The sequence below is a fragment of the Elephantulus edwardii genome, unplaced genomic scaffold, assembly GCF_000299155.1.
Source record: "Elephantulus edwardii isolate Elephantulus edwardi_28Jun2011 unplaced genomic scaffold, EleEdw1.0 scaffold00401, whole genome shotgun sequence".
Classification (NCBI taxonomy): Eukaryota; Metazoa; Chordata; class Mammalia; order Macroscelidea; family Macroscelididae; genus Elephantulus; species Elephantulus edwardii.
In genome coordinates, this window is record NW_006400151.1 from 674899 (window position 1) to 686581 (window position 11683).

General features: G+C 58.7%; 1 protein-coding gene across 1 annotated transcript in view; it reads left to right on the forward strand.

The window, feature by feature from the left end:
* Positions 1–19: 19 nt before the first annotated feature.
* OLFM1 (olfactomedin 1) overlaps positions 20–11683 on the forward strand; it is a 40544-nt gene continuing 28880 nt past the window's right edge. The window contains exon 1 of the mRNA XM_006902378.1: positions 20–138. Within this exon, the coding sequence (XP_006902440.1) occupies positions 73–138 (66 nt within the window). The 5' untranslated portion in view covers positions 20–72. The remainder of the gene's footprint in view (positions 139–11683) is intronic.

Genomic DNA, 11683 nt, shown 5'->3' on the forward strand with positions numbered 1-11683 from the left:
GGCCAGCCGAGCGCCGCGCAGCCGCCGCACCGAGGGCCCTGCGTGCCGGGACGCCGGAGGTGGCCGCGAGACATGCCGCCGGCCCGGAAGCTCCTCTGCCTGCTGCTCCTCATCCTGATGGGCACCGAACTCACTCAAGTACGTGCAGCCAACGCCATTTTCCTCCCTTCCAGCCGCGCCGTCCACCGGGAGCCCGGCCAAGTCGGGCAGATGCTGAACACCGCGCGCCCCCTGCCCTGGGGCTGGGGAGGGGGCCGGAGCGCCGGACCTAGCGGAGGGAGGGGCGCAGATTGCCCAAGACTGGGTCCAGGTCCCCCCAAACTGGGCGAGCGCTGTTGCACTATCTCCCCCCAGTGCGTACCCCCGGCCCCTGGTGTTCCCAATCCCTACGAGAAGTTCAGCGCAAGGTGTTCCCTTGACTGTTATCATGTGAAGGGTGACTGAGGGCGATTTCAGAGGGAGACCAACCGATCCATGCCACCGCCCTCCACGGCCGATCCCCCGCTGGGCATAGCTGCCCTGGGGTTATGGGAGGCTGCTGGGCAGGTGAGGTGGGCTGTGGAGACCCGCAAGGACAGCAGTGCGCAGGACTGGGGTGCACAGGCGTGCGGTGGGCTCGGTGTGGAGGGCTTGGCAGGGGGGTTGTGACCACATGCTTGGCGGGAAGTGTGAGTGGCATGCGGGGTGTGTTTGGGGATCCGCGGGCATCTCAAGCCCAGCGCTTCATCCCTGAACCAGGTGCCTACAGAGCCCAAGTGTCTGGCTGGGGTTCTCCATCTTAAAATGCCTCTCTGAGCAGGCAGGTCTGGAGGGAGGAAAAGGCTCCTTTGTGCGAGGAGCTGGGAGTGTTCCTTTGGCACCAGGGTGCTGGGAAAAGCCTGCCAGAGCCAGAGCCTTGCTGCTTGGAGTGACATTAAAATGTCCTTTCTAATGGCGCCACTGTGCCATGCTCTGAGCCCAGAGATGGTGGCCTTTGGAGCTGCAGGTCCGGGAGGAGGGAGGGCAGCGGTACTTCGGCCCCAGGTCCCAGCTGCCCTGGCTCCTCCCTTCTTCCCTCCCTCCTCACTCGCTCATTCCCTCCCTCTTCTCTGGGGATAAATGAGGGAACAAAGGAGAGAAAGCTGGGAAGGGAGCTCACAGAAGAGAAAACTCTGGAACAGGCGTCCCTTGTTTTGCCTAGAAGCCTTGCTGGTCCCTGGCAAAGCCCCAGAAGCATGGCCTCGGGTCTGGAGGGGCTGTGTCCCGAGCCCTCTTTCCTAGCCATTGCTCACACAAGCAGCTGGTCCCCTTACATGTCTCAGGGTGAGGGGGAGAGGAAGTCATCTTGGCCACAGGGGAAACCTGGCTGGGGGGTGAGGGTTGGCTGGACAGACACTGGTGCATGCACCCTCAGACACACTCACACAGCACGGAGATAAGTGTGCACTTGCAGCAAAGGGCGGGCACATCTCCATCAAGGAAAGGCCAAGGATTCTGTGTGTGCCCTATGTGGACAGCTCGGTTGGATGCCCAGGAATGAGAGCTGAATGGTCTAGGTGCCCCAGAAGGGCCTGCCCAGGAGTCCTTCCAAGGCTCCGTGGCTTTCCTGCTTCCCAACACACCTGATCCTCCATTCCCAGACAACAGGATACCTTCTCCCACTAGTTCTCGCCACATCTTTTTCAAGGATCCCCTGTTCTTTGGAGAAACTTTTGGTTCAGCTTCAATTAGGAGCTTCACCTGGGTGGCAGAAGCATTTGCCCATCCAAACCAACATTGCTGGCCATTGGAAACTCAGCCAGCAGGCTCACATACCGGCACCCTCAGCCCCCAGCTAGTGGCTATATTTTCTTCAGGACCATGGCCAGCTCCCGGGGCCCACAGCCTTCCTCTGGGGTCTCTGGGAGCTTGATGCTTTCACTGCCTCCCTGGGAAGGAGTACTTTCTGGAGCTAAGGGAGAGAGAGAGAGAGTGAGAGTGAGTGAGTGTGTGTGTGTGTGTGTGTGTGTCCATGTCCCTGAAGGAAGGTGCCCCTCCCTCGTGGGATAACCCCACTCTCTGGTGCAGGCTCCAGGGCTGTGATTTCAGCACTTCTCATTGGAAGTCCAAGAGCACTGATGGGGCGGGGATTCCAGCAAAGGTTCCACTGCTTAGCATCACTCCTGGTTCACATCTGCACAGAGGGGCTGACCCTGGACAGCCTGCAGAGCCTTCCAGACACCCTGGTCCCACCAGGGTTGGCCCGTTGACTCACCTTTAACAGTGCCCCAGGGCTGCTTTGACTTGGAGAGCTCCCTGAGGACACCCATACCTAGAAGCCTGTCATCTCGATCCCCAAGCAGCCCTAGGAAGTCACAGGTCTGGGTCTTTAACAATGCCATGGACAGCTGAGAAGAATATAACACCCCGACTCAGGAGAGAGGACTGGGCCCTGGGGACTGAGCTAAGCTGCACCCCTCCACTTTTTGCCCCCCAGCAGCCACCTCTCCCTACCTTAAAGGGTCCTCATGAGGGACATAAGGCCAAGGTTCCAGGCTGCTCGTTTGTGGGTTCGCCTGCCTGGAGGCGGGAGCCACAGCGAGGTGAGTGGCTGCTGCCTGTGCTGGGTAAGTGCTGTGTGGGCTCAGCACACGCGACGGCACAGGAGCACATGCTGGGCCCTCTGCTCTCCTCACACTTGCGATGAGCCATCCAACAAAAGCCAGCCATTGACTGATGACCTACTGTGTGCAAGGCCAGCTGCCTGGGTGGGCCTTGTCCTTAGATTTCCTGTGGTTTCAGCTTCTCCACACAAGGCTGATCTGGTACTGCACGCTCCCGAGGAGGCAGGACGAGGCAGCATTACACGGAGCCTCACAGTGGCGTGTTAGTGCCAGTGCGCACTCTAGTCCCATCTCTCAGCCACGGTGGAAAGCAGGGCGGGGGCTGGCTGAGCGCCTCGCCCATCCCCACCGGCCTCACCTGCCGCTCGGATGGAAGCACTTCTCCTGCCAGGGACACTCAGCTTGAGCCCTGCTGCCCCGACTCTTACCCAGTTGCGCCAAGCAGTGGCTAGGTGACCTTGGGAAGAGCTCTTAACCCTTCTGAGCCTGAACATCCACTTATTTAAAATCGGGAGATTAAGTTACATGATCCTTGATGAGAACTCCCTGTTACAAACCCTGTTCTTTCCTTAACTCGCTCATCTTTCCGTTTAACGAGCATTTCTTTTATGGACCCCAGCTGTGCGTACTCTCGGTTAAGCGGGGTTTACAATGTTGCGTGCGCAGCCTGTGCCCTGCAGCTTCTGGAGCCCACATGCCCTGTGGGGGGCCATGGCTGTTTGTGTGGGCAGTGCAGGAGCTGTCTGTACCATGTGTCCAGAAATGGGGGTGCGGTGAGGGGCATGCCGCGCCCTAAGAACTGGACAAAGCTTGGGAGAAGGGGTAGCAGTCCCTCTGGGTGTCAGGGTTGCATCTGAGTCCCCTGGTGAGCCCAGGGCCAGGAGGGGGCATGGGCCAAGGTAGGACAGGGTCCTGAGAAAGCTGACTCCTGTGTCCAGGACTCCATGAGGTGTACGGAGGGTGGTGGGCTTGACACTCCAAAGGAGCCCTTCCTGCTGGACGTGCGGACTCCAGCCTGGGAAGGCCTTTTATAGCGACTCCCTGGGTGTCTCCAGCACTCAGAGAGCATAGAACGTGGCTGCTCGCCTGCTCTTGTGTGACTGTCGCTTTGCTCTCGGGCTTTATGGAGGGCCTGCTGCAGGCCGACAGAGTCCTGGTGGCACAGTGGTTAAAGTGCTGGTGGCTAGTCGGGAGGTCAGTGGCTCACACTACAGGTCATTTCCTCAGAGAAGCGTGCAGCTGGGTGACCCCAGGGGCAGCTGTGCTCTGCCTGGCTGGGTCCCTGTGGGTCAGGACCCACTTAACGGCTCACCCCTGCGTTCCTGGCCCGGGGTTCAGTGAGCTGTTGGCTGGCCGAGCAGCTGTGGCGGGGATCCGCGCAGGGCCTGGTTGCCGACCGGGGTGGGTGCTGGTGCTGTGTGTGGATGAGAAGTGTCACCAAGCAGGTGACTTCACATTGCCTCTCTCTCATCCTTGGAGTTAGCTAGTGCTGGAGCCAAAGACCTCAGCTCACCCCCCTGGATGAATTTAAGGGGAAAACCAGCCCAGTGGTCTGTCCCTTCCAGGAAGCCTGTACTTGAGCCAGATGACCCGGTTCCTGTCCTGGACCCTTTCCCCGGCCCTTCCTGCTCAGCCCCCACCACCCAGCCTGGCTTCTCATTCGCATCCAGTTTTGGCTTGGTAGAGTGTGAATGCTTCTGCAGAAGCACATGGTGGGTGGTCTGGGAAGAATTGGGGTCTTTCCCTAGACTAAATCTTTCTGAATGCCTTAAGCGTATTCCAGTCTGGGTACTGAAGCTGGCCACGGCTTGTGGGGTGAGCCACGTGGAGCCTCTGATCCCAGAGAGTTCTGCCTGCAGTAAAGAGACCCTCAGACCCGGCCACCTCCCTGGACCAGAGGGCTCTGTGGGGACGGGGACTGGCATTAAGCTGTAAATGTGCCACCCAAACCCGCCATTCCATCTGCTAAAGCAATCCCTGTCTCGTTCTACTGACTGCAGCCCTCACCAATAAAAAAAAAGGTAATTTTCTGCCTGTGGTTGTATTTATTACCGAACTTATCAGGCCCTGTAATCAGTATTAACATCACCGTGTAAAGTAATACAAAACTAATTACTAGCTAAACTGAATTAGACGCATGGCAGTGGGAGCCCGGCTGGCAGGAAGAGGAACTCCGTTCTTGATGCTGAAAGCGGTGCCGCGGGTGTTGTTCACAACTCCACAGGCTGTTGCCATGGGGAGGCCACGTCCAGTCAGGAGTGAGGCTGGGCTGGGACCGCAGATGGGACTGAGGCCGGGAGAAAAGGGGACAGGTGATGGCACACTGCTCTCCTCACAGGGTGCTGCGTGGCGCTTCTCAGAGCCCAAGGACACACCTGATGGCCGCAATCAGCAATGCTTAGGGTCGCCATGCCACAGGCGCCGTGCCATAGATAGAGGCAGAACCAGGTCTCCATATCAACTCTGCAGAATTTATTCAGAACAGATGTGGGGAGGTTAAATAACTTCCCAGAGGCCCAGCAAGGAAGTGGCAGACCCAAGATGCCACCCAGATCTGTCTGACACTCGAGTTCCTGTTCTTGTGAAGACACAGAAAAAAGAAGCAGAGCAAACAGCCCCATGTCACTGAGACCCCGTCAGAAGGGAGGTGCCTGGTCACACGGGGGCTCTGCCCTCCCTGCGGTGCAGCGGGGAGCCAGGCGGGCTGGGTGCCCCAGGCTGACCCTCTCACAGAGGCCTCGCAGGGCATCGGGAGGATGTCAGGCAAACCCTGAACCCAGGGGTGATTTTCTTTCCTCACTAAGTGGGGAGCACCCTGGGCTCCAGCCCAGAAGCCTCCACGTGCAGACATAAAGGGAAGCTCTTAGGGGTGGCTCTAGCCCCTCACGTGTCCTGGCATCCACCTGATGACTAGAGACCCCGGAGGTGAGAAGTGGGACCTGAACGGGCTGGTAGACACAGCCCCTCTCCTGCGCCGTCTGGGAAGTCTGGGCACCACGGCTGCCAGCAGACTGGTCTTTGCTCGTGGTAACTGTGAAGGTGGCATTGGTGTTTCTGATTGTGGCTGTCAGCTTGGTGCCCACACAGCATGCACCTTCCTTGACATTTACAATCTGAAGGTCAGTCCTTGAGGCGGTGGCCGAGCAGAGCTCAGATAGGACAGTGAGAGGTGGGGGCACAGCCTTTGGTTGCGTGCAGAGCGTCAGGTGACGACTGGCCCAGAAGGCAGCTCGTTCTGCACAGAGATGTCTGTCCGCCCTGAGTCCTGGTGGGCATGGAAGGTGCCCTCCGGAAGCCCACACCTCCTGCAGAGACCCCTCTCCTCACACACTGGTCCTTGGACCAGCTCCAAAGAGGAAGAAGCACCATCTTTGACTGAGACTCGATGCCAGAGGGTGGAGGAAAAGCACAAGTCTGTTATAAATAACCTTTTTCACCTCGGCGTGCTGGGTATGTTCAGACAACAGAGCTGGACTCAGAAATGGGACAGTCATTCGTTAACAGCTCTGCTTTCAGATGCGTGAGCCTCTGTGCCTCACCTGCCGCCATCACATGTGCACACACAGGGATGCATGGGCACACACAGAGGCATGCACACATATACACACATAAATTAATGCACACGGATGTGCGCACATACGTGCACCCAGGCTCACATGTGCATGGGTACATATGCACACACAGGTATATGCTTGCATTTGCACACCCAGATGTGCATCTGCCACACGTGTGCACACACATCCTTATTCCTGTAGCCAGCCAGCCTGGAGCCTGGTCCCAGGGTCATGCAACGTGAGTTACTTGGGAGTGGCAATTGACGGGGTCAGCAGCTGTCCATGGCACAGGGTCCTCAAGTAGACCACTTCTCAGAGGCAGCCGTGCTCTTTATAGAGGTCAGTGAGAAGGCCCCTGAGTTCAAGTCCAGGCTCAGCTGGCTCAGCTGGCCCCGGCCAATCTGGGGTATGGTTGTGGAGGTCAAGTGTGGGACATGTGTTCTGGAGGTTAGTGTACATTGGAAGCTCATGTCCCCTGGGAGGAAGGAGCTTGGTCCCAGGAATCTGGCACCCAGGGCCCTCCATTCTCTGCCATCTCATATCCTCAGGTGTTCCCTAATCACCTGGCCGGATGCCAGGCCCCACTCGGGTGCTGCTGTGTTGACACACGTCTGTTTTAGTTCATGGCGTTCTTGATGAATTGCCCGATAGAAACTAGCCAGCTCTTCTCAGGGTGGTGGGTGAGTCTCCACCAGGCAGACAGAAAGTCCCCAAAGTTAGGCCTCCGCCCGGAGTGTGATGTGGCTGCTGCCCTGCCAGGCCCACAGGAGGACGTGGCACATGGCACAGTGGCTCCTGTGGCCTGGCTGGAGCCTGTCTGAGATCACGCCTGTGATGGCAACGAGGAACGTGCCAGAAAGAGAAGAGTGAGAGGGCTGCCTTGCGGCTCTGAGTATACAGAAGCCCAGACCTGATGGTTGTTGCGTTACCAGTGACAGCTGGGGGACAGTGGGGGGCTCGTCCTTGAGTGTGTTCCCGTCGTTTGAGACATTCAAATAGACTCTGTCTCAACTCCATCAGAAGCAGCAGAAGACAGGAAGAGATGGCCAGGGAAGGGGTACAGGGCTGTGCGCTGCCTGGTCCTTGCCAGCTTCTGCTCGCTGTGGAAACCAGTTCCCGTATCCATGACTCGCCATTCTGAGGGTCTGCCTCTGCCCAGGTTTCAGCTGCCCGCTGAGGCAGGGGACACCTCAGCTCATGCCCTCTTCCCTGGAGCCAGGCTGGCATAGGACTGCTGGCTGTACCTGCTCTCTTCCCATTACTAGCCAAGGACAGGACGGCTGGCCAGGCTTGCAAGGGCCCTAACGCTTCCGCTGCTGTGCAGCCTGGGGCCCGTCCTCCTACTTCCCAGTGTCCAGGACAGCAGGTCACACGGCCAAGCCACTGACAGTGGTCTGGGCAGTGTCCTCCTGCCCTGAAGACATCACACGACAGGGGACAGGCCAGGATGCACATGACCTGTCCGTATGTCCGATCGCCTAGCATCCTTGGAGGAACAGGAGGCAGTTGATGGGCACATGTGGCTTGGACCACCCTTGTTGACTGTCTCTGCTGGGTCCTCAAGTGTGGGCTCCACGCTGGGTTCTTGAGAACACCAGAGGAGGTGTCTTTCAGAAAGACCTTCGACCCAGCCTACCTCCTGCTCCAGAATGTTCTTCACTGGAGAGGAAATGAAGATCACATGTCCGGTGGGCCGGGCAGCAGAGACTCCATTCTCTCTTTCTCTGTCAGTATCTCTCTCTCCCTCGTACATGATGCTCCGTTGCAGAGGAAAGCATGCATATCTTTAAATTACAAAAGGTCACCTGCACTTGTCCTTTGGGCAGGCCCCTTTGCCAAGGAGCATCAGGGACTTATCTGGGGGCCTCGTTGCCCCAGCATCATCCCTCCTGGCTCTGGGACCCAAGCCAGCCTCTCTTGTGGGGCCCCCTCTATGTTCATGAAGTGGAGGAGAGAGTACACAGCCCTCACGTGGGGCCCTGGAGCTGAATTAGGTCACTCTCAGCACCTGCGTGGGCAGGTCCCTCAATGACCCACAGGACTCCACGCAGGCCAGGAGCAGCCTCAGTTATGTAATGAAGCCAATCTCTGAGCTGGAAACCCTGGGGTGTGTGGCTGATAGCCTTTGTCCTCTTGTTCTGGGGGTGGGGGGGCAGGGAGTAGAGGTGTGTGAGGGGCCAGGCCTGGAAAGAGAGCTAGCATGAGGACAGAGACCTGGCTAAGATAACCCAGCGCTGCAGGGCCGTACCAGGAACCAGATCCGGGCAGGCAGGCGCCCCAGCCTGGCATGTGCTCAGCGGGAAGGGACAGTGTATGGTGGGGACGGGGATGCCTTCCAGGGGCCTCATGCCTGGGAGCCGGCTTTGGCCCTGCTCCTCTCACTCTCTGGGGGACCCAGGATGCCAGTGATGCTGCATCCTGACCTGGGCTCTGAGAAGAGGCCGGCCCAGGGGCCACATCCAGCTTCATGTGTGGAGCATAGGTGACAGGGCACTGGCCCAGGGCCTTCTGAGAGGACTGAGCTGCCGCGAAAGCGTCTTACCTGCTCCATCCTGTTCTCCTGACCATGGAGGCGCACCCTTGCTTGGGGGGGCTCGTGTGGAAATGGGGATTTGAATTCCTCTTTAGGAGCTCATGGTGTTGGCCACACCGTGGAGCCTTTAATCCAAATGCTTCGTTCTTCTAAGACCCAGCATTTGCTTTTGGAAACGCTTTGCGGCTTTCTAAATCAAATTACACTGGCTCCAGGCTTCTCCACTGACCCTTTCAAAACACATTAGAAGTGACGGTGCGAGAGGTTTAGGGTTGAGAGGACTTGGGGGAGGGGGACCTGGCAGCCTAGCAGCATACCCCGGGGCTGCCCATCCACCCCACCTGGAATCTCGAGGCTAGGGCCAGGAATCTGCGCCTCAACACCACCATAGACCCCATCTGTGGTCACAGTTCTGCCTCCAGGCCAGAGCTCTGTCCTCAGTGCCCCCTCGGCACCCACTCACCCCACTTCAGGGTGTTGGGAGCTATGTGGGCTGATTAGGATTTCAAAGCCACAGGATGGATGGGAGCAGCATGCCTCCTGTCACTCCCAAATCTTTTGACTTCCTGGGGTCTGGTCAGCATGGCTCCCTGGGGATGCAGGAATTTTAAGCCCAGCCCAGAGCTGGCAAGCTCATGAGGTATAACCTTTCCGAGAGAATCTTCTCAGCAGTGTCTAGTGGGGTGCAGGAGGTGACAAGGTTTCAAGTCCTGATGCCAGGTCCTCAAGGGGATGGGAGGTGTCTCCTGTGGGTGGTATAGCCTAGTGGTAAGAAGCTGTGCTGCAGTCCCAAAGGCACTCAGTTCAAATCCACCAGCTGCTTTGGGAGGAAGGTGAGCCAATCCCCTCCCATAGGATTTAGTGCCTCTGAAAACCCACTGGAGAGGCAGCGGTTCTCTTCTGACTTGATGGCACACAGCAACAACAGCCTGCAGGCGAAAGAAGGGTGGCTCAGCCCAGTTCTAGCCTCCAGCTGCCCCCATCACAAACCATCTGGATCCCGCCAGCCCCCTGCAGAACCACAGCCACGCAGCTTTCTGAACTCAGAGTACCTACCAGCTGTAAATCTGATGGGACAAATAAAATTAAATCAGAAGTTCTTGAAAATCAGGAGAGCTTTTTTCCATTTTATCGACCCTTCTGGGGCTAAAACTTCCTGGAATGTCACTCTGGCTCTGGGGTTATTTCCTCTGCATCTCAGCGTTTGTAGTGACAGCCTCTAGGGAAGTAGTGGTGGAGTCTGGGGGTGTCACCCTTCTTTTTGGATGGTGCCTGGCAATGGATCTGTTTCTGAAAGCCTTTGCTGCAAGGTGAGGTGACAGGGAACAAAGACTGTCCCCTTTAGGTAATTCATAGGATTCTCTTTGGAGTGGAAGGATGCTGTTAATAGAATCTCCTTTTACAGATGGAGAAACTGAGGCACTGAGAGGTAACACGCTCACAGCTGGTCCCCAGTGGCAGAGCCAGGGTTTGAACTCGGGCTGCTGGGCGCTGGCCCTCACACACAGCCCTGGCACGTGTCCCTCTGCAACTCATGGGCCAGGAACGCTGGGAGACTCAGTACACCGCGCCTTGCAGTTCGCACTTTTGGGGTTCCTTTATGTCTTTTCCCGCTCACAGCAGCCCACCGACAACGCAGACCTCCCCGAATCAATTGTGCCAGATAAAAAATCTTCGTCCGTGGCTTTGGGGTGGCCTTTGTGGATTGGATGTGAAGTTGTTACAACAGAGACAGTGGTTATTTTGTTTGTGCAGTGGGTAGCTGGTGATTAGGGTAGCCAGGGCTCCAGCCCATGTGTGTTACCGACGGTTCTCGAGCTGGGGAGGCGGAGCCTGTGTAGACCGAGCCCGCCTCCCGCGCCGGCCGCGGGGTGAACCGCCCGCTCCAGGTGCGAAGTGGGACCTGCATTACTAGCCTGCGCTGCGAGGTGGCGCCATTCCCCAACAGTTGGAATTCTCTGACCGCGCGCAGACCGTGGCCTGGCTTTCGTTACCCGAAGAGACAAACTGGGGCGCCCTGTAGGGGCAGGTAGGGCCTCGCACCAGCACCCAGGTCAGGCTCACCTGGCCCTTCCGCAGTCCTGTCCATATAGGAGAGAAGGAAGAGCTCTGGCAGCTGTGGCCTGTCTTGGGCGCACACTAGTGGGGGTGGCTCTCGTCTCCAAGACCACCATGGCCCCGCCTGAAGGAGACGCCCCCGTGGCCTCCCGATGGCCGCGAGGTAGAGTGAAGACCTGGAAAGGGACGGATCTCTGACCTGTCCAGAGAACTGCGCAGACTGGCCGGCCCTAACAGACTGACCAGGTCCTGGTGCTGCTGCCGCCGCCAGGAGCCCACTGTGCAAGGACTCCCGTTGCACCCTGCCCACTGCCCACCCACATGCGCCTGTGTGGGACGCCCGCGCCCGCCCACCCTACACTCCCCGTGGCTTGCGCCCCAGTCCCACGCAAAGCTGCTGCGTGAGCCCCACACCCTGCGTCCCTGCTCACAGGGGCCTGCGCTCCCCCTCCCCCACTCCTGCTGACAACAACCATCGGGCCTCCTCCGCTGGACAAAAACACCCCGCCCTGTGTCCTTTCCAGGAACTGGACACTCCCCACTCTCTGCTTTCCGAGCCAGCCCAGGCTGCGCCCCTGCGTTGGGGGTCTCCATCACCGGCCCAGTCTGGCCTGGAAGTCTCGAGCCAGATCGGACCGCAGGCGTGGCCAGGGCGGAGTGGGCCCTCTTGGGGCAACTTCCACTCCCACAGGGGCCTCTGAGAGGGCCTGCGGGGGCCCCGTGCGTCGCTGCAGCCGGGTCCTGGGGCTGGAGACGTCTGGGGCTGCACAGAGACGAAGGCCAGCGCGGGGCGCCTTGCTCCAGGACTTGGGCTGCGCTCTGCGTCTTTCCGGCCGCCACCTCCCGACTCCGCGGCCCGAGTGTAGCGTGCGCGGCCAGCAGCCAGGGGGCGGCGCGGAGCCGGCGCGGAGCATCCACCCTCCGCTGGGCGGACTCTGCGTCGGCGCCCGTGTCCC